Source organism: Thamnophis sirtalis, unplaced genomic scaffold (assembly GCF_051295495.1).
Source record: "Thamnophis sirtalis isolate CommonGarterSnake01/CBP01778 unplaced genomic scaffold, rThaSir2_p1.2 scaffold_5, whole genome shotgun sequence".
NCBI lineage: Eukaryota > Metazoa > Chordata > Lepidosauria > Squamata > Natricidae > Thamnophis > Thamnophis sirtalis.
In genome coordinates, this window is record NW_028261385.1 from 133136400 (window position 1) to 133160073 (window position 23674).

The following is a 23674-nucleotide window of genomic DNA, read 5'->3' on the forward strand; positions in this document are numbered from 1 at the left end:
TCACCAGACATATATTACACAATTTTGAGGCCACCTCCCTCCTTCGCATTCTTTCTAAGCTAAACCAAACCATTTTATTTCTCAACATAATGAATGCATCCCAACTTCTATTCAAGAGGTAAGAACCAGTTTATGGAGAAGATTCCGGAAGCAAAAGGGACTATTCTTTTTTCAGGATGCCTTCTTTTTCTCTTTGAGGAATAAATTCCCACTTCAGCAAGTGCTACATTAGGAAGTTCCTTAATCTAAAGACAATAACAACTAAACTGGAACTTGGAGCAGATTTCTCTGTAAACCCTCAAAGGATCTGGAAAATTCTACGACATTCGATATGCAGACTTTGAAGAGCATTGATAGGGAATTTGCATAATTCAAATCTAAGCTTATATTTGGATTTATGGACTGCATAATTTGGGTTGGTAAGATTGAATTGAATTTATTGCATTTATATGCCGCCCTTTTCCCCGAAGGGGACTCAGGGCGGCTCACAATCCAAGTCAGGGAAGGGGGTACAGATAAGGGATAAAAAAGACGAACAGAACAATACACAATTTAAAAGCACACAATAACCATACCATTCGAGGTGGGGGGCAAAAGCTCTTTAGCCCCAGGCCTGTCGGAACAGCCAGGTTTTAAGGGCTTTGCGGAAGGCCTGGAGGGTGGTGATTGATCCATTCAACAACAGAAACAACAGAATAAATTATTGTATTGGCTCGACGGTAGTTTAAAACGAGAAAGGCAACAGAGAAAATAATTAATACTTTATTTTTCTGAAAAGTTTTCACGTGTTAATTAAAACAGCTGCAAGTGGAACAGCTTGAGAAAAAAGTGGCAGCGCAGGTAACTTGGTTTGGCTAATGCCCACTTGTGTACACAATGTACACTTGTTTTCTGAGCACCTGTGTTCCTTTAGTGTATTATAAGGCAGTGGTTGTTCAATAAGTAAAATCTGTATATATAGCTTTCAATTATATATATATATAATTCTAATCACAATTTTGAAGCTTCACATGCAAAATAAAATGTACAACTTGCATTCCATAGTAAAGAAGCAACCAACTGAACAAATACCAATAATCAGTTTTTTTTTTTAAAAAAAAGGGAAAGGAAGTAGGCAAAACAACTTCATAAGCATTATTGGCATGACAACTTGAGCGAAGATATAAATTTCAGTGAGATTTCTTCCATTATAAAAGAATGGGGAAAGAACACTGATGAACAAGTTTTTTTTTTAAATTTTTAGTCCTGACTTTATTCTATCCTGAGCAGCTCCACATCAAAAATCAAAGTAGCATTGGATGGGATAACTCCAGGATGACCTGTTATTCCATATGCCATATCAGGTGTACAAGTGAGCTTTGCCCGTTGTCCAAGGCTCATCTGGCATTAGAGGGTATGAAAAAGAGAGAAGAAAAATGTTGAGAGCCCAATGTCCCAGGATGTATCAAGTTTTAAAACTGGCAATAACAGTCAAAGTTCTATATACCTTAAATCATGAGATCAAAACGCAATTCATGCCGCCAAATTTATTTCCTACCATTTTGAACCAAAAAATACTTCAAACGTGTAAGCCAAAAATATATGTTAAAGAAGTGTGCTCAGAGCAAATTGGTTGCTACACCGATAGGATCGAACCCCTGTTGGGAAGCCGTGCATGCCCCCTCTCCCCATTTTTGGGCACGATGGCTTCCTGCAGCCCTCTGCCAGCGGAAATGGAGCATGGAGGGGTCGCACATGCACCCCTGGGCCCAGTTTTCGGCTACAACAGCCTCCTGCAGTCCTCTATGAACAAAAAAGGAGCTACATTTTCACTGACAGAGATACTATAGGCCAGTTCTTTGTTCTCTAGGGCAGCCCCACTGGCCAGATCTAAGCACCCCACAGGCTGGATCCCTTGAGTTTGATACCCCTGGCTTGACTGGAAGGAGATTTTATCTTTGTGAGGCATATTCATTTAAATTTGATTTTGTATACAACAAACCACTAGATGGAGACAACAGGTAGCTATTAGAAGCAAACACCTACAGAGGTGATTAAGAAGCTTGCTCTTATATAAATCCTAACAGGATTAAATAGGCCCCTTACTTCCTTGTAGAAGACGGTATTCTAAGTTGCTTACATAAACAAGTGGGAAACATGGAAGCTCATATTAGGCAGAGTAAATACTCAACTGCTGTCAATTTGGTTAACTTCTCTCAATTAGTACAGAATGCCCTAAATTCACAAGGCCCTTCTAAGTTCATTTGGAAAACTTTAGGGATCCAGAAATGGTGTGTGGGTGATTCAGTTTCTAAGCTTACGTTTTATTCTCTTTAGAAGTGTTTCACATGAAATTGCGATCCCAAACGTAGAAGCAGGGGGGGAAATCAAACAATCATAGGACCAAAAGGAGGAAATTATATAAAACACAGGAGAATCTGAGCAGAAAACGCAAGGAAAAAAGCCACAAAAAAATAGGATTATCTTATCAGAAGCGTCCTGTTAAGTACAATGGATTTACTTAAAAGTAAATATGCTTTAGAACTGTTTGCCTGTCTGTACTAACCAACACATACATTGCAGAGATTCTAAATTCATACCCTTTCCCCCCCCCCCCCTCTTTCATTTATGACACTGTTAGCGTTATGACTGTGGCATTTTCTATTCGGAAAAGATAAATTCTCTTACCTGTGCAGCTCCTTCTTCAAACCCTTTAATGACTTCTTGTCTACCAACCTTGAACCTGAAAGGTTTGTTTCGATCTCGGGAGGAATCAAACTTCTTTCCATTCTGAAGCATTCCTGTCAAAGCAACATAAACATTTCCTATTCTTGTCAGGTTAAAAAGTTAACAATTGGCCAGGGGTGGGCTTCAAAAATTTTAGCAAGGCTGCTGGTTGCTGGGTGTTTGTGGCTGTGCCGTGACCTAGGCGGCTTCCTACACCATGGCGGGGGTGTGTGTGTTTGCCCTCCCCGGGCTCTAGAGGCATTCCTCCACCCTCCAGGAGAGTGAAAACGGCCTCCCCGGAAGCCCTCTGGCCCGTTTTTCACCCTCCCCAAGCCTCCACGCACGCCCTGCACTTACCTGCATCCAAAATAGGCCGCGTGGTGACTCCGGGGAGGGATGGGTGGGGCTAGTTAGGAGTGGGACTTGGGGGTTCTCTGAACTGCACAGAATCTTAGCTAGAAGTTCTCCCAAACCCCTGCAAACCCCCAACAGCCCACCTTTGTAAGAGGCATACCTCAGCCTAAACTAGTGGTTCCCAACATGGAGCCCACTTCCCACAAGGGGTGGTGGTGGTACAGAATTTGATTTTTAATAGGGGCAATTTGAACCTTGTTTAAACCAAGTTAATGGACTTTTAGGCTTCCTCGAGTTCACTTTTTGAGTAAAGTAAGAATTATATGTCACGGCAGGGGGGAGGGGGAATCAGGATTTTAGAAATGCTTAGTTGGGGCATGGCCAAAAGAAGGTTGGGGACCACTGGTCTAAACAAAATTGACAAATTTATTACAAGGGAGACTGGGTACAGGATAAGCTGAAGCCTCAAACAGAGGGCCAAGCTAAGATTAATAGGGAATTGAGATCCCAAGGCAGTGTTTCTCATCCTTGGAGTCTTAAAATTGTATGGACTTCCTCTTCCAGAATTCCCCAGTCAGCATTCTGAGAGTTAGAGTACATACTACTTCAAACTGACCCAAGGAATCTTGAAGAATGTAGGGAGGGAAAGGCTGGTGGCCTCTACAGTAGTAGCAGCCAGGCATGCTTACCGATATAGCCAAAAGGATTGGTATCCCTTCACCTTTCCCCTTATTTACAAGAATACCTCACCTATACATCAGAATCGAAAGTATCTGCTCCATGGATAATGGAATAAAGAATGGAATAGTGTATACCAGGGGTGGGTTTCTCGCCCCGTTCCAATCGGTTCGGTTGGAACGGGGCCGGCGGTGTCCTCGTGCACGCGCACAGTGCATGCATGCGTACTAGCATCTGTGCGATGCTCCAGCTGCTCCTGGAGGATCACGCAGGCGCTGTATGCGTCCTGCGCATGCGTGGAAGCGCAGAACTCGTCAAAACCGGGTAAGAAACGCGGGCAGCCGGGTGGACCCTTCGGCGTTCCCGGAAGTTACTTACTTCCGGGTTCGCCGACCAACTGGTTCGCGGGGACCGCCACAAACCGCCTGAAACCCACCCCTGGTGTATACCACTTTTTTTTGTCAATTGAAGCTTATTTCAGGGCAAATTGTGTTTCTTTAGGAAAAAGTGGAATGGTACCCATACTTTGGGGCACTGCATCTATGTATATACAGTTCCAGGTCAGTTAATGCTAGAATACATTTTTTTGTTTGATTTAATTTACCCTACGGTTCTATTCTGTTGCAAGGTATTTCCTTGCAGTATTCTAAATAGGATTGTCATTATACTTCAAGTGCCAGACTGGGAAGGAGCAGCAAATTTCTCACTTTTATGTAACCACCCTCTGTCAGTACTGCTGCCTGCTAAAATCCCAAGTGTCATCCGGACCGATTGGCAAGCAAAGCAGCTTTAGCAAGGTATCCAGTTACAGATGAACAAGATGATCTTTAACTGTTGAAGGGAAAAGATGACATAAACACAAGCTTTAAAAAAAAGAGTCTACAACCCCAAGGAAACTCCTCCAAATGGGAACTTGTTTTTTTCTTTTTTGGGGAATTTTTTTTAACTCTTCTCCTAAAGAAGAGTACATTTCTCTACAACAACTTGTGAAGTAGATTAGGCTCCGGGATGCTGACTGGACACAATCGTTGTACAAAACTCATAATTTGATTTGTTTGGTTTTGGCTTAGAGTGTATTATGAATAATAGTGCAACGTATTAGTGATGGGGTCAAGGCCGCCCTGTCAATGAAGTTCATATGCCTGCTGCAACTTCTTTAATGCATCTTAATTCAAATATGTATTTTTCTGAGCCTGCATAGCTACTGTGTCAGTCCAGGAAAAGGCACAGATGCTTCAAAGAGCTACCAGCAGGTAAAGAAGTTGGCCATTCTGGGTCCAAAGAACCCGGTGTTGGAATGTGGGAAGATGTCTATTTAGGTTTGAACACTTCACATTATAATTCTTATCCCTCTAATAAAAAATACACTTTGTGATTTTTTTCACGATGGCAAATTGCTCATTGTCCTAACGCAGCAAACTTTCCCAAACCACGCTCCAGTTGGTCTAAAATTATGCTTGTGGAATGCAGGGTTTAGTTCTGCCAGACATAACAATACTTCTGTAGCGTCAAAAGTTCACCTTCGAATTCATGTGTACGTAAACATTCCTCCAGAAGTCTGGAAGATTATCTAAGTGCTTTTTGGCAAAGCTTCAATGAGCCTCAATGCTCTCCTTAGAGAGATATTACTTCTATCCTACTACTCTCCCATAAAACCCATTTTACCCATGTCTTTCTGATGGTGAAATCATAAACATTGGCTTTAGCCAAAACAAGAGGCTTCAGTTTCTTTTGATTTTTGATTTTGATTTTATTACATTTATATGCCGCCATTTTCCCCAAGGGGACTCAGAGCAGAGCGTAATGTATCTCTAGAACCCATACAGTGAGAATGTAACTCTGATAAGTGAAGTCAAAGTTTATAAAATGTATACGCATTAGACCCCCATTGTCTAATGACATAGCCAAAGCCACTGGCCAAGTATCCCTTTAATTGAGTTGACTGACTTTGAGGCCAATTATTTTTTCATACTCACAAATTGAATGTTGGATGATTTTTCATGCCACATATAAACCGACACCACTATGGTGTTATAATTAATAATAGATGAATGAGTAATGAGATGGCAGAAAACTTATGCAAAATTTGGAGGACTGGGCAGGAGCTGTGTATATTTTCCAACATGCATTACTTACTTTCGTTTTGTTTTCTTGCCTAATGCTATTGCAGGGTTCAGACTTTAAAGGGTTATTACAAATAAGAAAACTTTAAGACATCAAAGAGCAGAAATTGCAAGAAGATAGGGAAGAAAGTTAGATTATTTATCACAGAAATATAAAAACAGTTAAGAGAATTGGACACAATGCTACTTTGCATGGGTTCCACCACAAAACCGCGCCCGACTAAACCGCGCCCGACTAAACCGCGTCGCTGACGTCATCAACAGGGTGACAACAGCGTGGAGACAGAAGCACGCTGTAAACCCTAAACCTAAAATTAACCCCTAAACCTAAACCTAACCCCCCTAAACCTAATCCTAAACCTAACCTTAAACCTAACCCTTAACCTAACCCTTAACCTAACCCTAAACCTAACCCTAACCCTTAACCTAACCCTAAACCTAACCCTAAACCTAACCCTTACCTTAAGTTGAATCGGCTTGCTTTCAAAGCGCTATTTAAAGTGCCCTTCTTTCTCCGCGCTGGCTGTTGTCGCCCTGTTGATGACGTCAGCGACGCAGTTTAATCGGGCGCAGCTTAGTCGAGCACGGTTTTGACGGGTCACGCTTAGCATGACACTGCAGCTCTAAACACACTGGGAGCTGCTAAAAGGTTTATCTTCCTACTCATCATAAAACCTTGTCTTTTTGGAAACATAGTGAAATGTGACTTGAAAAGTGTTGGAATGTGGGAAGATGCCTGAATACTAAGACTAAGACTAAGAGAGTAACAACTGTGCATTTTCTGTTCTTCCTCTTCAAATTACTATTACCTCCAGGTTCTAGAATACATCCTAGACTATTTAATCAAACGATACATTCCTACAATTCTGCATTGCAGTTCAGATCACAATGACCTCCTCGCAACCTGATTGTGAAAGTACATGTGGTGGCTTAGATCCATATCAGGCAGTGATGACAAACCTTTTTCTTACAGCGTGCCAAAATTGCAGATGTGGGCACGATAGCCCGTGCATGTGTGCCCACTCAATCCTCTCTGTCCATCTGCGCACGACCCCTCTCCAGGCTCTGGAGGCTTTCCTGAAGCCTGGGATGGGCGAAAATGGCCTCCCTTGGCCCCACGCAGGCCCTCCAGAATCCAGAAACAGATCATTTCCAAACTTCTGGTTGGGCCGTTGGGCCATTTTTTGCCCTCTCCAGGCTTCAGGAAAGTCTTCAGAGGCTGGGGAGGGCAAAGAACAGCTCCAACTGGAAGTTCAGAAACTATCCGTTTCTGGCTTTCAGAAGGCCTCCAGTGGGCCTGAGGAGGCCATTTTCGCCCTCCCTAGGCTTTAGGAATGTCTCTGGAGCCTGGGGAGAGTGAAAAATGGCCCCAACAGGCCAACCGGTACTTCGGCAGGTTGGTCTACATTTTTTAAAGAGAATTGTGAGAGCAGGAAGAGCTGAATGCATTCGCTCCTTAGCTCCCCACAAAATACGATTTAAACAAATTTTCTTTCCAACTGTGCTGGTTAGTGCAGAAAGTGAGCCAGCCTAAGAAAAAATAATCTAAATTGAAAGAATGTAGAATGCAAGGCAAAAAATATTGCTCCTTTTATGCCTTGCAGCCTATCAGGGTTAATTAGGGTTTTGTAATCATGAGAACACAATTTAGGACATTCAACTACATTATGAAGTATTGCTGCACCAAAGATGTGCTGATGCCTCAGGCCCCCTCAGGACTTATGGCTTAGTTGAAAAATTAAACGGCCAGCAGATAGTATGAACATCTGCCAAACCCTAATATAGCTGCAGCTGTTTTGAACTATAATCTAAAACGTCGTAAAGGCATGCGATATGGACAGTTTCGCCTTGATTTGAATATATGTTTTACGGATCCAAGGAATTGTCCCTGATTTTCCAACACGATTTTCATTTTCTTCTAAATCCGGATCAGGCCCTATAAATGCAGTAAAAATATTTCGCAGCTTGTTATTTGGGGAATGTCTAACTCTGCCACCGCTATTAATAGCTCTTGCTACGAGCCTGTCACGATTTTGAAAACCCAATACGGCTTTGGCTTCAGAATTGCTCATCATCTCCAACGCAGTCAGTCACTGAGTACAAATTTTTTTTTTTTCCCAAGGCTTGCAAGTTAATTGCCGTTTCCTATGTCCTCCTTTAACCAATGCAGCACGTAGGATCTTAGACAGTGGCAGAGGCACTGACTGCCTGGATACCTTTCATTTCAGAGATGCAAGTCAGCAATCTGGAAGGGTTGGACTGAGCACTTCATCTACAGTGAATATTACTGAGACTCTGTCATTTTGATATTGAGATTTAGTGGGCTGCTTTCAGATCCGTTTAGCTTTTTCAAACCAAGGAACATTCGGTGTATTTTGTATTCAGAAGTTACTTGTGCTTCATTCATAGGCTGGCATGTGTGGCTCTGTATGGTTCCACCACAAATGCGCGCACAACAAAAGCGCGCCTGACTAAACCGCGGTGTCTAAAGCGCGGTGACAAAACCGTGCGATGAATTAGCGACTAATTAGCCCTAAAGTGCGCCAACAAAAGCGCGCCAACAGAAGCGCGCTGTAACATAACCCTCAACCTAACCCTCAACCTAACCCTCAACCTAACCCTAAACCTAACTGTAAATCTTACCTTAAATGAAATCGCGCTTCGGTCGGCGCGCTGTTGTCGGCGCGCTTTTGAAATCGCGGTTTTAGCGCCGCGGTGTTGTCGGCGCGCTTATGACGTTTGCGCTTTTGACGGGTCACGGCTCTGTATAGGATACATTTTTACCAGCCCCAGCTTACTTTATTATGACTGTGTATCAGAGGTGGCAGGTTCTGACCAGTTCTGGAGAACTGGTAGCAGAATCTTGGAGTAGTTCGGAGAACAGGAAAATACCACCTCTGACTAGCCCCACTCCCATCTATTCTCTGCCTCCCAAGTCCCAGCTGATTGGGAGGAAATGGGGATTTTGCAGTATCCTTTCCCCTGGAGCAGGGAGGGAATGGGGAATTTACAGTATCCTTCCCCTGCCCCGCCCACCAAGCCACGCTCACAGAACCAGTAGTAAAAAATTTGAACCCTACCACTGCTGTGTATAAATGGATATGCATAAAAGAGAAGAAAAAAAGAGAGAGAAAATTAAAAGGTGATGTCGGGTGGAAAAATAATGAAAAATTGAGATCACTTATTTTATGCAGTACTCCAACCACCAAAGCATTTGTCATAAGAAAAAGATGTGTAACCTGTAACATTCTCATTTTTAGTCTAGGTAAAACTTGATCGTTTTGATCAACATTGCTATTAGTTTTTATCTCCTTTGCTTACCAAAATACCTGAATCAGACCAAAGCTAAAAAAAACTGCAACCACAAAGGGGATTACTGAATAGTCCTTCTAAAACTTTTGCATCAAAATAAACCCTGACAGCAGATTCCTTACAACCCATTCATTTTTACTCCAACTTCTATAGATCACTCTCTAGAGCATAGATGCCGAACCTGGTTATCACCTTTAAAGCCCTACATGGCCTAGGACCCGGATATCTGCAAGACACCTTCTCCAGGTGCCGTCAACCAGACAATGTCGGCTGGCGGCTCCCCAGGGGAGGGCCTTCTCTGTAGCCGCTCCGACCCTATGGAATGAACTTCCCCCAGAGATCCAGACCCTGCCCACTCTCATGGCCTTCCGAAAGGCTATCAAAACCTGGCTATTCCGGCAGGCCTGGGGCTGTTGACCTCATGACTGAGGTCCAGCCCCGACCTGATTGAGTGTATGATGTGGTTTTTAAATCTGTTTTTCTCTGTCTTTTTAATTCTTTATTTTTTTAAATGTATTTTCTGTAAGCCGCCTGGAGTCCTTCGGGATTGGGCGGCCTATAAATTTATTGAATACTAAATACTAATACTTTTGGCTTGCCTAAGTTACATTGAGTGAAAAGGAATTCTCTTGGGCTGCATAAAATATATGTAAAATACAGGTAGTCCTCAACTTACAACCACAATTGTGCCCAAAATGTATGTTGCTAAGTGAAAAATTTGTTAAACCAGTGTTGCCCCATTTTATGACTTTTCTTGCCATGTTCGTTAAGTGGACCGCTGCAGTTGTCAAACAAGTAACACGGTTGTTAAGTGAATCTGGTTCCCCCATTGATTTTGCTTGTCACGTGGTCACAAAAGGGGATCACATGTCCTTGGGACATTGCAACCGTCATAAATGTGAGTCAGTTGTCAAGCATACAAATGTAAACCAGGTGACCATGGCGATGCTGCTATGGTTGTGAGTGTAAAAAATGGTAATGTCACTTTTTTCAGTTCTGCTGTTTTGTTGAACGGTCACTAAATGTGCGCTCTACATGGGGCTGTCCCTGAAGAGTGTTCGGAGACTACAATTGGTCCAGAATGCAGCCGTGCAAGCGATACTGGGTGTACCTAGGTGCGCCCATGTTACACCTATCCTCCGTGAGCTGCACTGGCTTCCCATCGGTCTCCGGACACGCTTCAAGGTGCTGGTTATTACCTATAAAGCCCTACATGGCCTAGGACCTGGATATCTCCGTGACCACCTCCTACAACACACCTCCCAGCGTCCAATAAGATCGCACAGGGCGGGCCTTCTCCGGATACCATCGGCCACGCAATGCCGTCTGGCGGCTCCTCGGAGGAGAGCCTTCTCTGTTGCTGCCCCAGCCCTCTGGAACGATCTACCCCCTGAGATCCGGACCCTCCCCACTCTCCTGGCCTTCCGTAAGTCTGTTAAGACCTGGCTATTCCGGCATGCCTGGGGCTGTTGATCTCGACTGAACTTCAGCCCCACTACAACTGAGTGCATGTTGTGTTTCTGTTTTTAAGTCGTTCTGTCTTGTGTTTTAATCTTTTTAAATGTTTTTTAAATTGCTTTTATGTAAGCCGCCCGGAGTCCTTCGGGATTGGGCGGCATACAAATCTATTAAAATTACAAATTACAAATTACTGTTGTTAGTATAGGACTACCTGTAGTTAATGCATATAAATTGCACAATGTTAAAAGTTTGTGGGGCTGCATTATTAGCTGTTCAGAGCTGCACGTGGCCCATGGGATGGACATGCCTGGCACAGGGTATGGTCCTCCTTAGGAATGAAATGAAGATATTTGCCATGCTGAACTTATTATATGGCTTTAGCCAAGCCACCATCACTTAGCTTAACCCTCTTCTCTTTCTAACCCTCTTCTGCAGTAAACATACTGAAATCCAAGATATTATTCTAAAGCTGTTTTAACTTGTTTCCAACTTTATAATATGTCTATATTTATATGCATGCAATTTGTGGTCATAACTTTTACCTGGTCAAGTGCCCAGAAATCTCTGGTTACTGAATGGCATAAAGCAGTTACTGCATTATATGCAAATGACATGTAATTGTTATGCTTGGTTTATTTATTGAATTCTACAGGTACTCTTCAGAAATGCCATGTAGTCTGTGTGAAAATGCAACCTTTATTTTTACTCCTATGGTAACGAGCAGCTGCTACTCAGTTCTTTATCGATCAAATGGATTCCAGGTATGGGGCCAAGTGAGCCACAGGGATTATTTTGAGATTTATTACGAAAGTTAATGTTCTGTATGATACTGCAAAATACCGAATGCCCTGTTGCTTTTAATCAACTTGTGCATTAGCCTTTAATCTTTCATAGGCAGGAAATATACTAGTTATTATTTCTCTATAATACTATAGTGCACCAGTTCCGTCCCTGCCTGAACCGGGAGGCACTCGCAACAGTCACTCATGCCCTCGTGACCTCAAGACTGGACTACTGCAATGCGCTCTACATGGGGCAGCCCTTGAAGGGCTCAACTCGTCCAGAACACAGCCGCGCGAGCGATTGTGGGTGCACCTCGGTACACCCACGTTACACCTATCCTCCGCGAGCTGCACTGGCTACCGATCAGTCTCCGGATATGCTTCAAAGTGCTAGTCGTAACTTATAAAGCCCTTCATGGTATTGGATCTGGGTACTTGAGAGACCGCCTGCTGCCAATTACCTCCCAAAGACCCATTAGATCACACAGGGTTGGCCTCCTCCGGGTTCCGTCTACCAGCCAATGCCACCTGGCTACTACCCGGGGGAGGGCCTTCTCTATGGCAGCTCCGGCCCTCTGGAACGAACTCCCCGCAGAGATTCGGACCTTCACCTCTCTCCAGGCCTTCCGAAAAGCCATCAAAACCTGGCTTTGCCAGCAGGCCTGGGGTTGATGAGTTCCCCTCCCTGCTCGACCTGTGTGGTTGTGTGATTCTTGGCTATTTTAACTACTTGTATTGTGTTCTATGTTCCCCTTTTCCCCCTTTGAGTTGTTTGCCGCCCTGAGTCCCTCCCGGAGAAGGGCGGCATACAAATAAAATAAATCTAAATCTAAATCTAAATACTAAATGTGTATTTATTGACCACATGTTAGACTTTTCTATCTAATTCTGCAATGAAGTTTCAGATATGTTAATCTATTCCATATTCTACAACTGGCTTTCCCAACATGTTATATTTTATACCAGGAGTGTCAAACTCAAGGCCCGTGGGCCAGATCCAGCCCACGGGGTGCTTACATCTGGCCCATGGGACTGTCCTGGAAACAGCGAAGGCCCAGCCCACAGTGCCTCTGCCAGAAAAAACAGAGCTTGGGAGGGCTGCACACAATCCTCAGAGGCTCTGTTTTTGGCCATGACGGCCTCCTGCAGCTCTCTGCCAGAAAAAAAACGGAGTTTGTGGGGACTGGACGCAGAGCCCCCAAGCTCCTTTTTTGCTGGCAAAGGGCTGCAGGAGGCTGTCGTGGCCAAAAACAGAGCCTGGGCAGGCCAACTGATGTTGAGTTGGCCATGCCTACCCTTGCCACCTCCCACCCATCCCCACGAGATCAAACACAATCCTGATGCGGCCCGCAATGAAATTGAGTTTGACACCCCTGTTCTATGTGTTGAAAAGGCTTATTGTACCACTGATTTGCAAACATCTGCCATGGGCCTAAGATTCACTTATTACTTTTCAGGATAACATAAATTATTATCCTATAAATACTTGCTGCTCAGAGTCACCTCAAACTGTGAGATGGTCACCATATAAATTTCATAATAAAGAAATAGCCAAGTATGCTGCAAGTAGTGAGCCCATGTACGGAATGATCACCTATGGATGCATCAAAACATTGCTCAAGGAAATAATGAGACCACATACAGAAAATTGCCCTCAAATAGAAACTGTCAATGGCAGGAGAAGATTGAAAGCCAGGTTCAAGCATAGGTTAAAAAGCCCATATTAACCTTTGATTACCCATTAATAAATTGGAAGAGGCCATTTAGATTGTCCCCCACTTAGTAGTGCTGGATTCCAAATTCAAGCATCCTTAACCGATGACTGACCAGCATCTGTTTAAACACATGTTCCAATCTCAAATTGCTCTTATTATTCAGGAGGTTTTGGGGTTTTTTTCTTGAATTTGTCTCACTAACTTAAATATTTTATGCCTTGTCCTACTTCAGAAACAACAAAGACTTATCTTGGCATTCTACATCAGAGGGCCCCAACCTTTTGGGCACAAGGGTCCGGTTCCATAGATGCAGGGGTCTCCAACCTTGGCAACTTTACGACTTTGGACTTCAACTCCCAGAATTCCTTAGCCAGCGCATGATCCCTGCCACAGAGAAATGGTTTCCTGTGGACCGGAGGGAACATGGTTTCCCATGCTGCCTGCATCCCACAAATAGGGCTTTACTTGTTTGCACGGACCAATTGGTGGCATGTTGCCCAGGTTCGCCTGGTCCGCCAGTTGCGGCCCTACCTAGATCGGGGGGCCCTCACAACAGTCACTCGAGCCCTTGTGATCTCTAGACTGGAATACTGCAATGGGCTCTACATGGGGCTGCCCCTGAAGTGCATCCGGCGACTACAGCTAGTCCAAAATGCAGCCGCGCGAGTGATAGTGGGCGCACCTCGGTTCGCCCACGTTACACCTGTCCTCCGCGAGCTGCACTGGCTGCCTGTTGGTCTCCGGGTGCGCTTCAGGATACTGATGACCATCTTTAAAGCACTCCATGGTAGTGGATCTGGGTACTTGAGAGACCGCCTTCTGCCGATTACCTCCCTAAATCGACCAATTAGATCTCACAGACTGGGCCTCCTCCGAATTCCATCTGCCAGTCAATACCGACTGGCGACCACGCGGAGGAGAGCCTTTTCTGTTGCTGCTCCGACCCTATGGAACGAGCTCCCCATGGAGATCCGCACCCTCACCACTATCCAGACCTTCCGCGCAGCCCTCAAGAACTGGCTCTCCCAGCAGGCCTGGGGATAGGTTCCTAATTACCCGCCCGAGTGTTTGACTGTTGAATGAAAGTTGGGTTTTTATTACTTTTCTGTTGTTCACATATTGTTTTGTTTTGACCTTGCACCTCCCCTCCCTTGTCGTTGTAAGCCGCCCTGAGTCCCCTTAGGGAAAAGGGCGGCATATAAATCCCAATAAATACCTAAATACCTAAATGTTGCGAACCAGTGCCAGTCCACAGACTGGGGGTTGGGGATCCCTGTTCTACATGGCTTCCTATCAGATATTCTAAAAGATTCTTCTATCCTTCTTCAGATTTTTTTATTCTTCTATCATCTAGTTTGCCTTTTTCAAAACCCATTCCAGTTTGCCTGAATTGTTACATTTTAATAACCAAAGTATCTAACGTATGACCAATGCCAAATATGATGGAATTATATTGATTGTACAAAAATGCTTCTCCTGCAGCAGCCTAATATTGTGAATGTTTTTTTTAAACAAACTTGTCTATCTCTTTTTTCACTAGTGACTCATTCCGATATGCTTTTCACAAGTTCCTTGGCTAGGTATCAAATGACATTAGCAGAGTGTCTGAACTTAGTTTGGCAAACAGGATCTTTCTCTGAAGCTATTTGATTTTCAAACCCCATTTCAGAGAAGAAATGTGGAGACAAAAAAGAAAAACCCACATGACTTGGCCACAGGGAACCTTCTCTAACTTAAACAAGGGAGTTGCCAGTTAAACTTTTGCATATATGTCACCTGTAGATATATGCAAATGTTTTGATGCAGAAATGTTCCAAATTCTGAACGTCCTATTAGGCCTTTTCCAAAGATGGAATGTTTGGTCTTGAAGTATTCTGCATATTTCTATTGATATTGAAGAAAACTCCTGAAAATGCCATGGACAGTGAAAAAAACAAATAAATTGATCATTAAAATAATCAATCCAGAGTTCTCACTAGGGCACAAATAACAATACTTACATTATCCTACTTTGTACATGGAGACATATTTAAAATTGCTCTTACTATTCAGAAGGGTTTGGTTTTTTTCTTGAATTTGCCCTACTAACTTAAGTAGTAGAGAGAAGTTCCATATTCCATATTCCTATAGAAAGAAGTTCCCTGAGGATGGACTCCAGCATGAGTCCGAAAGCTCAGAAGAGTAAACTTCTGTCCCAGTGACCCAGATTGGACCACGCAACATTATCCTGGGACAGTATATTTGCCTTCATTCGTGAAGAACTATCTTCTCCAAAGTAGACTCTAATGCTGGGAAAAGTGGAAGGAAATCGAAGATGACCAGCAGCAAGGGGGATACAGTGGCAATGGGTATAATGTTGGAAAACCAGGATTAAGGAGAAAATCTATTTATATGGTCACTAAGAGTCAACAACAACTTGATGGCACTTAATTAGTCACTTAAGGTATCAGAAACAGGTAAGTATTGCAAATTGCAAGCATAAGAGCTTTATTTATTGAGTAAGTGTTGAAAGCTTATTACCCCATCTCTCAGTAGACTTATAAATATAGCATATTCTCTAACGAATTTAACACAAAAATACAGGCGCAGTCTGATAAGTTCTCACACCACTTATAAAGTCTGGAATAGCTCAGAGAAATAAGATGATCAGGACTATCCAAGCCAAATCTTCTCTCTTCTTCCCCTTTCCCAAACCACCCCACCCTTTTTCTAACTGCCATTTTCCAGTTCACTTATTTTTCCCTGTATAATCTGCACTATTGCTTTTATCCACCTTTTTTCCCCAAATTCATGCATACTCCCCTTCAGCCACCTGTTTTTGCAAGGAAACAAAAGAAAATACTCTTTATTTTTGGTATCACTCGCAAGAAAAGAAAAGAGTTATTAGTCACATTCCCAGGCAGAAAGCAGAGTTTCAGAAAACAAACCTGTGAGATAGTAACCTCTTATCATACAAACAGCCAACAGTTAAAAGCTGAACTGAAGTCCATGCCCAACTTCCTATTCCCTGCTTTCTTGGCAATTAGATATTCTCAGAATATATATGTATGTATGCATATATGTATGTAGGTCTTTGGTTATTCGGGTTTTCTCCCGCGTAAAATTGAGGTGTCTTGGCGATGTTTCGACAAAGTCTCATTCGTCATCTTCAGGCTTCGTGCTTCCAGGAGCAATGTGAGATCTCGGCTGTTTCTTCCTTTTAACTGCCAGTCGGGGTTTGAGCTGATTGGGTGGGAGCTTGGCTGTGTTCTGATTGGGTGGAGGTGTGTTCTGATTGGTTGGGGGTTTGTGTTTCATGTAAGGATAGGAGGGGTTTAAAGTGGCTAATGATGCAGTTGCAGTCTGGCTTCTGGTCCTTCTGAGTGTGGGCCTGGTGTCATTCATCATGTTAGGGACTCGTTTATCAATAAGGACAGGCTTCCAAAATGGCTGGCAGGCGGGAGGTATATATGTGTGTGTGTGTGTGTGTGTGTGTGTGTGTGTGTGTGTGCGTGCGTGCATGCATACATACATATATCATACATACATACATACATACATACATACCATACATACACACAGCCCCAAAGCAGAGAGATACAGATGTTTCATTCTATCATGCTCCTAAATGGAATTATGTACACTTCACAAACTTGCATATATAAAGTTTCACTGAGGTCAGTATGGCTTATTTTTGCCCTTACATGAGGTTGATGTCTTTACTACAGATAGTCCTTGACTTACAACCGTTTGTTTACTGACCAAAATTACAATGGTAAAGAAAAAAAATGACTTATGACCGTGCTTCACACTTACGACATTTTCAGCATTCCCATGAACACATGATCAAAATTCAGATGATTGGCAATTGGTTTATATTTATGACTGTTGCTGTTTTCCCAAGCGATCCCCTTTTGCAACCTTCTGACAAGCAAAGTCAATGGGGAAGCCAGATTCACTTAACCGTGTTACGAACTTATTGATTGCAGTGATTCGCTTCACAGCTGTGGAAAGAAAGGTGTTAAAATGGGGACAAAACTCCCTTAACAAATGTCTCATTTAATAACAGAAATGTTGGCTTCAATTGTGTTTGTATAGGGCAGTGTTTCTCAACCTTGGTGACTTTAAGTCCTGGGGACTTCAACTCCCAGAATTCTGGGAGTTGAAGTCCTCAGGACTTAAAGTCGCCAAGGTTGAGAAACACTGGTATAGAATATTCTTCCCTTAATAAGAAAATAAGTTAAAACCTTCAAGCCCACTGGAAAATTTGCATTCCATACAGTAGCTTCTCCAACATTTTTTATAGGGAGAATATTTGGAATGTGGAGAAACTGTTGTGGGTGCTTTTACAAATGTCTGTCAGCCAGGCCACAATGTAAAAATAAGTAGAATGTCCCTGCATATAGCCTCTGCTCTCCCTTTCACAAGATATTCCATTGTCTCTTTATCCTTTTCCTCTTTCTGGGTGGATGAGCGGACTTTTTCATCACCTCCAAAAGTCCCACTATGCCACACTCTTATCACACCCTGAGCTGCAGACAATCTTTTGTTGTTGTTGTTGTTGCCAATTGGATCCTGCTGGGTACTGGAGGAAGCAACCATATAAATCTCTCTGTGTTTAAAATATAGGAGTACAACACTTGTTCTCCACGCAGGAAACATTTGGTGGAAAACTACTCAGGACGTTACTGCTTATCTTAATTTTGCTCACCCTTGCACTCCCCAGTCTAAGCAAGAGAGTCTAGTTTCCATTGGCACAGAGCCACATATTAAGGAAAGGTTTAAGAGAACTCTCAGCTGGTGTTCTCTGCCAACAATAGATACCAGCAGCAAAAATATTTACAGAAGTAGAGTAGGGCTGAAAGTGGGAAGTCAGTCTAGTGCTTAATATAAACCCAAGAATACAATCAGAGGAACTAGTGACCTGTGTTGGCTTACCTGTGGAGAATGTCTGCACAGGATGCTCTGACCCAGGGAAAAGTGATTAAGTCCCAGATGCAGACTGCTCTTCTGAGCCCAAGATCTCTTTCGCACATGCCATTCTGCCCAATTTGTCAGCTGTGACCAGGGGGGCATTTGCCCAGGTTCGCCTGGTACGCCAGTTGCGACCCTACCTGAACTGGGAGGCCCTCACAACAGTCACTCGTGCCCTTGTGACCTCTAGGCTGGAATACTGCAACGTGCTCTACATGGGGCTGCCCTTGAAGAGCATCCGGCGACTTCAGCTAGTCCAGAATGCGGCCGCGCAAGTGATTGTGGGTGCACCTCGGTTCACCCACATAACACCTATCCTCCACGAGCTGCGCTGGCTACCTGTTGATCTCCGGGTGCGCTTCAAGGTGCTACTTGCCACCCATAAAGCCCTTCATGGTAGTGGATCTGGATACTTGAGAGACCACCTCCTGCCAATTACCTCCTCGCGACCAATTAGATCACATAGATTAGGCCTCCTCCGGATCCCATCTGCCAGTCAGTGTCGACTGGCGACCACGCGGAGGAGAGCCTTCTCAGTAGTAGCTCCGACCCTTTGGAACGATCTCCCCGTGGAGATTCGTACCCTCACCACCCTCCAGACCTTCCGCGCAGCCCTTAAAATCTGGCTATCCCATCAGGCCTGGGGCTAAGATTGTAATCTATCCCCACCCGAATGGTATGAATGTTGTGTTCTTTTAATTATGCATTGTGCTTATGTGTCATTGTTTGTATCCCCTTTCTCTATGAGTTCCCCTTTCCGCCCTGAGTCCCCCCAGGGAAAAGGGCGGCCTATAAATAAACTTTTCCAATTCCAATTCCTCCCCCAACGACAAATTTATAGCAACATTCTCAATGTTGCACATACATTTTTATAAGAACTGAGCTTAAAGCTTAAAACATCAAGATACAAAATGTGCACCAATGTTGTGTTTCAACAAGAAGCAGCACTAAAGGAAGCCGCTGGGCTGCTAGTATCTTAGACAGAAACAATAATAATAATAGCATTAATTGTGATCTCTGCCAATTGTCAGTTGTGATGGGGAAAAGATCTGGGCATGCTGCATAAAAGCAAACTGATTGGCTCCAAGCCAGAATCATATTCAAAGATGATCAATGTCATCTTCGGTGCATCTGTGATGGGGGCTGGCAAACATTTTTTCTAGCAGAGGCAACATCCCCCCCGTCCCCCGTCCTCTCACCCAAACTGTTCAGCCTCTGTAAGAGCCACTGGACAACTAAAAGAAAATGAAGCCTAAGCTGAGAATTTTCTTTACACTTTTATTGCCATATTTTTATGAATATGAATTTCACAGAAAACCTGGCTAGAAGCTAAAAGGTTTCCATTATTAGCCATGCCCATATACCATATTCACAAATCAGAAAAGTCTGTCCCTTAAAAAAAAACTGTTTGTAAAAATGAACTTGAGACAGAAAAAAAATAGGATTGGTTCTTACTTGTTCTTCTTTTTCTACTTGACACAGTACTAGCAGCTGTTCATATCCAACGGAGAGGCCAAACTGATGCATCAAGAGGTCCTTAATCGCACCAGCAATTATTCACATATTATCACCTCTATGACTTATTTCCAATCACTCATAGATACTTTTCACACTAGACTGTATTTTCACACATTGTCTGATCTCATGGAAAGGAAATAAACATGTGAAGAAACAGGTGCTAGCAATTCAGATAGAGTGCAAGTCGCTCTTTTAGAAGTGGTGTTTGCCGATAAAAAGCTGCATGGCGAGATTGTGGTCAAAAGATGTAGATTCCGTTCAACGTATGGTTGGGTTGTACATTTGACTGCCAATCACTTGCCTGCCAATTATTGTGGCCAGCTTATAATTAAAACTTTTCTTTTAAGTTAAAAAAGACAAAAAGAAATCAGGACCAGCCTCAAAACAACATACTACCAAAATACAGGTAGTCTTCAACTTATGATCACAATTGAGCCCAGAATTTATGTTGCTAAGTGAGAAATTTGTTAAGTAAGTTTTGCCCAATTTACAACCCTTTTTTTGCCATGTTTGTCAAGTGAATCACTTCAGTTGTTGAGCTATTAACAAGGTTGTTAAGTGAATCTGCCCTTCCCATTGACTTTGTTTGTGAGAATGTCGCAAAAAGATGATCACCTGACCCTGGGACACTGCAACCGTCATAAACATAAACCACTTGTCAAGCATCTGAATTCAAATCACATGACCATAAGGATACTGCAACAGTCATAAGTCTCTTGTGCAATGCTGTTCTAACTTTGAATTGTTACTAAGTAAAGTGTTGTAAATTGAAGAGTATCTATACCCCATTTTAGCAGCACTCAAACTCTACCCTGTCCCAAAGCTTGGGATAATAAACAAATCTCTACAAGTTGCTTGAACGTTATCAGGATGGAAATCATCCAAACATCTGGGTATTATGATACCAAACAGGATGAGATTATTTGATAAGGGAGACTACATCTCCCACAAACATTGATCCTATTATTCTTGTTGGGAATGGAGTGGAATTTGTAGTTGCTTTTCAAAATATTTGGAAAAGCAACTAAATATTCAGTCCTTTGATTAAGAATCATCAGGATTGAACTGCTGCCTCTTGTAGCTATTAAAGGCATAAGAACACTGGCATAAAAAGCAAAGTGGCTATTTAATCTACAGTATATCCTTTCAAGCATCCCAGCCTTCATAATATCATTGGGATGCATCGCTCAAGTCTCTTTCATTTACAGTGTCTGACATAGGATCCAGGCAAAAAATAGAACTTGGACATAGTTAAACAACCACAGTAAGTAAGAAAAAGCCAAAATGTTTATAAGACCTCCCTCCCCTAACCCTAACCCATGGTTTTGGTGGAGTGGGGATTTTTCAATCCACTGTTTTCTATTTTTTCCTTTCCTTGGAAAACCAAATTAAGGAAATGTAAATATAGTTTCCTTAGAGCCCAAGCATGGTTCATTCATGCAGTTCTCTTGGCAACGAGACAGAAGTGGTCTGCCAATGTGCTCAAATGTTCCCCCAAGTAGTAACTAATGCCAATCCATCTTAGCTTGTGAGATTGTTTCAGGTTGGTTAAGTGCGGCTATGTAGCTCCACTAGAATGAAATAGCTCTACAATGTCCTAACTTGTATTTGGAAGCAACCTTATCTGGGCCAGAGACATTTCTTTTTTGGTGATTGGTTCAGATGCAAGTATAAAGTCACAGAGCCTCAGGTTGCACCATTGTGCATTTAAATTGATATATTCTATTATTTGATGTGCATAAAGTGTTCTCGTTTGGAGAATTTTCAGCTAGTTTCATGCAGAAGAGTTCTTACATCTTTAACAGTGCAGATTTTCATGATGGCAAATCAGAGCAACTGAGATGTTTAGGAATTCAGCTCTAATTAGAGGAGTGGATCACACTCATTGGCCTTGCCTTTTTTGTTGTTGTTGTTGTTGTTATATTCTTATCCCACATTTTTACATTTCATACGCTGAAGGACTACTACCTGCTTTGTTTTCTAATTTTTGGAAGATGGTGTAGTTGAGCAGCAGGAACATGATGGTGGGCATGGAGGTCACAGCATAATCTCATTCCTGTAAGTCTATTGCATGGGTTCTAAGCAGGCCTAAAGTTATAAGAATAGCGATGCTGTTAGAAATAGTATCAGTGTATTATGTACTCCCTATTATAGTCCGTCTATTTGTAACCTTTAATTGGGTGAAGCGGTGCGTCACATGGCAACAATTTCTGAACCAAGATACCTCAAATAGGCTAAATTACAGAATGCATCAAAAATCTGGGACCTACAACTTCTATGGGATTAAAATTGGGCAAAGTTGTGGTCACTACACTACATCATCCATACATCTGGTCCATAGTTTCTTTGGACAAAAGTTGTCTTTTTGAGGGGTGTCAAAGTGGCGGCCCACAGGCCAGATACATCACACACAGGCCAGGCCCATCCCAACTCTGCAAAGGGAAAAAAAGTCACATGACAGCAACGTAACACTGTGAGTTTGACACCTGTGTTTTACATTGATTAATTTCACAAACTGCCAACCCATAGTAAACTTAAATATACAACTCGCTAAGTTCTCACACAATGCTAGCCATAAATCACAAGTGAATAAATGTGTGTATAGCACTGTTAAAAAACAGAACTATGGAAATCAAACCACTATTTATATTATAGTCACTTGTTACTTGTATTCCTTGATTTACTATCAGAACTTGCTCACTTTTACAGCTACTTGAAGCACCCCCAGCACATAACTATGATTTGCAATGTTTTATGCTGGTTTAGAGCATTTACTTCTGGTTTCCAGCATAAAATGCCCATTGGGGAAAATGAATTCACTTAACAATTGCTGCATTTGTTTAATGATGTCATTAGTAGTAACTTCTAATTCAGTCACATGGTGCCTTGACTTACAACTGCAATGACTTAGGACTGTAATTCTAGGCTTATTTATCATCACAGATGGCTACCTGTATATACTTCTGCTTACTTTGCTTCTGTAGTGTAAGTATCCCATAAAGCACAGATGCTGCTAGTTTTGGCCCATTTCATTTTAAATTAAAGCAACAAACACTGATAATTTATCATTCCTGTTATGAAGGAAGATGAAATATGAAAACAAGAACTACCACCTTAATTATTTACATAGTATGATTACCAATATAAATTATTACTAATTCAATTCACAATATTGTAGTCCTCTTAAGTTTCTCTCATTCTAAAAAACAGAACACTAAACAAGGAAAATGGGAATTTTATTGACTACATCTGGGACTTCTTCAAAGCAACTATTTCTGCAGAGTCTCAGAAGACATGTTTTCCACAAAACATACAAACTGTTTTCTCTGCTATTAAGAATCACTAAATACTCCCACAACTCTTGGCAATCCATTTTATAGATAATCAGATTAATTTTCTGGGAAAAGAAAAACCTCCCATCTTTTGAGGCATGGTAATGATGTAGCGAAAAATTGCCATATAAATGAATATCCCACCTTAGGTTACAACAGTTTTAAAAGATGAAGCTTTGCAAAAACAATAAAATTGTGTGTGTGTGTGTGTGTGGCTAATCCAGTTTTGGCTGCTTTATCTTTCCTAGGGCATAGTTACAATGTGTGTGGTGATGCAATTTTCTGTAATGTTACTTCCAGTGCAATTTGCATTACACTGTAATAGATGTATTCTTTCTAGCTAGGAAGACACATATATCTTCCTATTAGATTATATTTCTTTATCAGGCACCTGGTTTCCTTCTGGAATCAAAAAGCATACTTATTACAGTCCTCAAGCTTGCTCTGTCTTGAATCAAATGGATTCATCAGCGCACAATGGAAAAATTCAAACATGAGGAAAAAAATTGTAGAAGAAATCACAGAAAAGCCAAACTACATTTCTGGTATAGAAGGAAGGGGGAGAATACATGAAAAGTATCCTTACTTCCAGAGTGTGCAAATATTTGACAATTAGATTACTATCAGACTTGGAGAAGGATTGCTCACTCTAATTCTGTACCAATTTTTACTTACTGTGTTGATATTCTACATTTCCCCACATTGATTTTATTTCTATTACATACAAAACTGTCTTCCCT

General features: G+C 42.3%; 1 protein-coding gene across 1 annotated transcript in view; it reads right to left on the reverse strand.

Annotated features, from left to right (window-relative positions):
• Positions 1-748: 748 nt before the first annotated feature.
• FKBP1B (FKBP prolyl isomerase 1B) overlaps positions 749-23674 on the reverse strand; it is a 28926-nt gene continuing 6000 nt past the window's right edge. Inside the window, exons 3-4 of the mRNA XM_087716953.1 lie at positions 2668-2780; positions 749-1380 (exon numbers count right to left, since the gene is read on the reverse strand). Coding sequence (XP_087573079.1) covers positions 1252-1380; positions 2668-2780 — 242 coding nt within the window. The 3' untranslated portion in view covers positions 749-1251. The remainder of the gene's footprint in view (positions 1381-2667; positions 2781-23674) is intronic.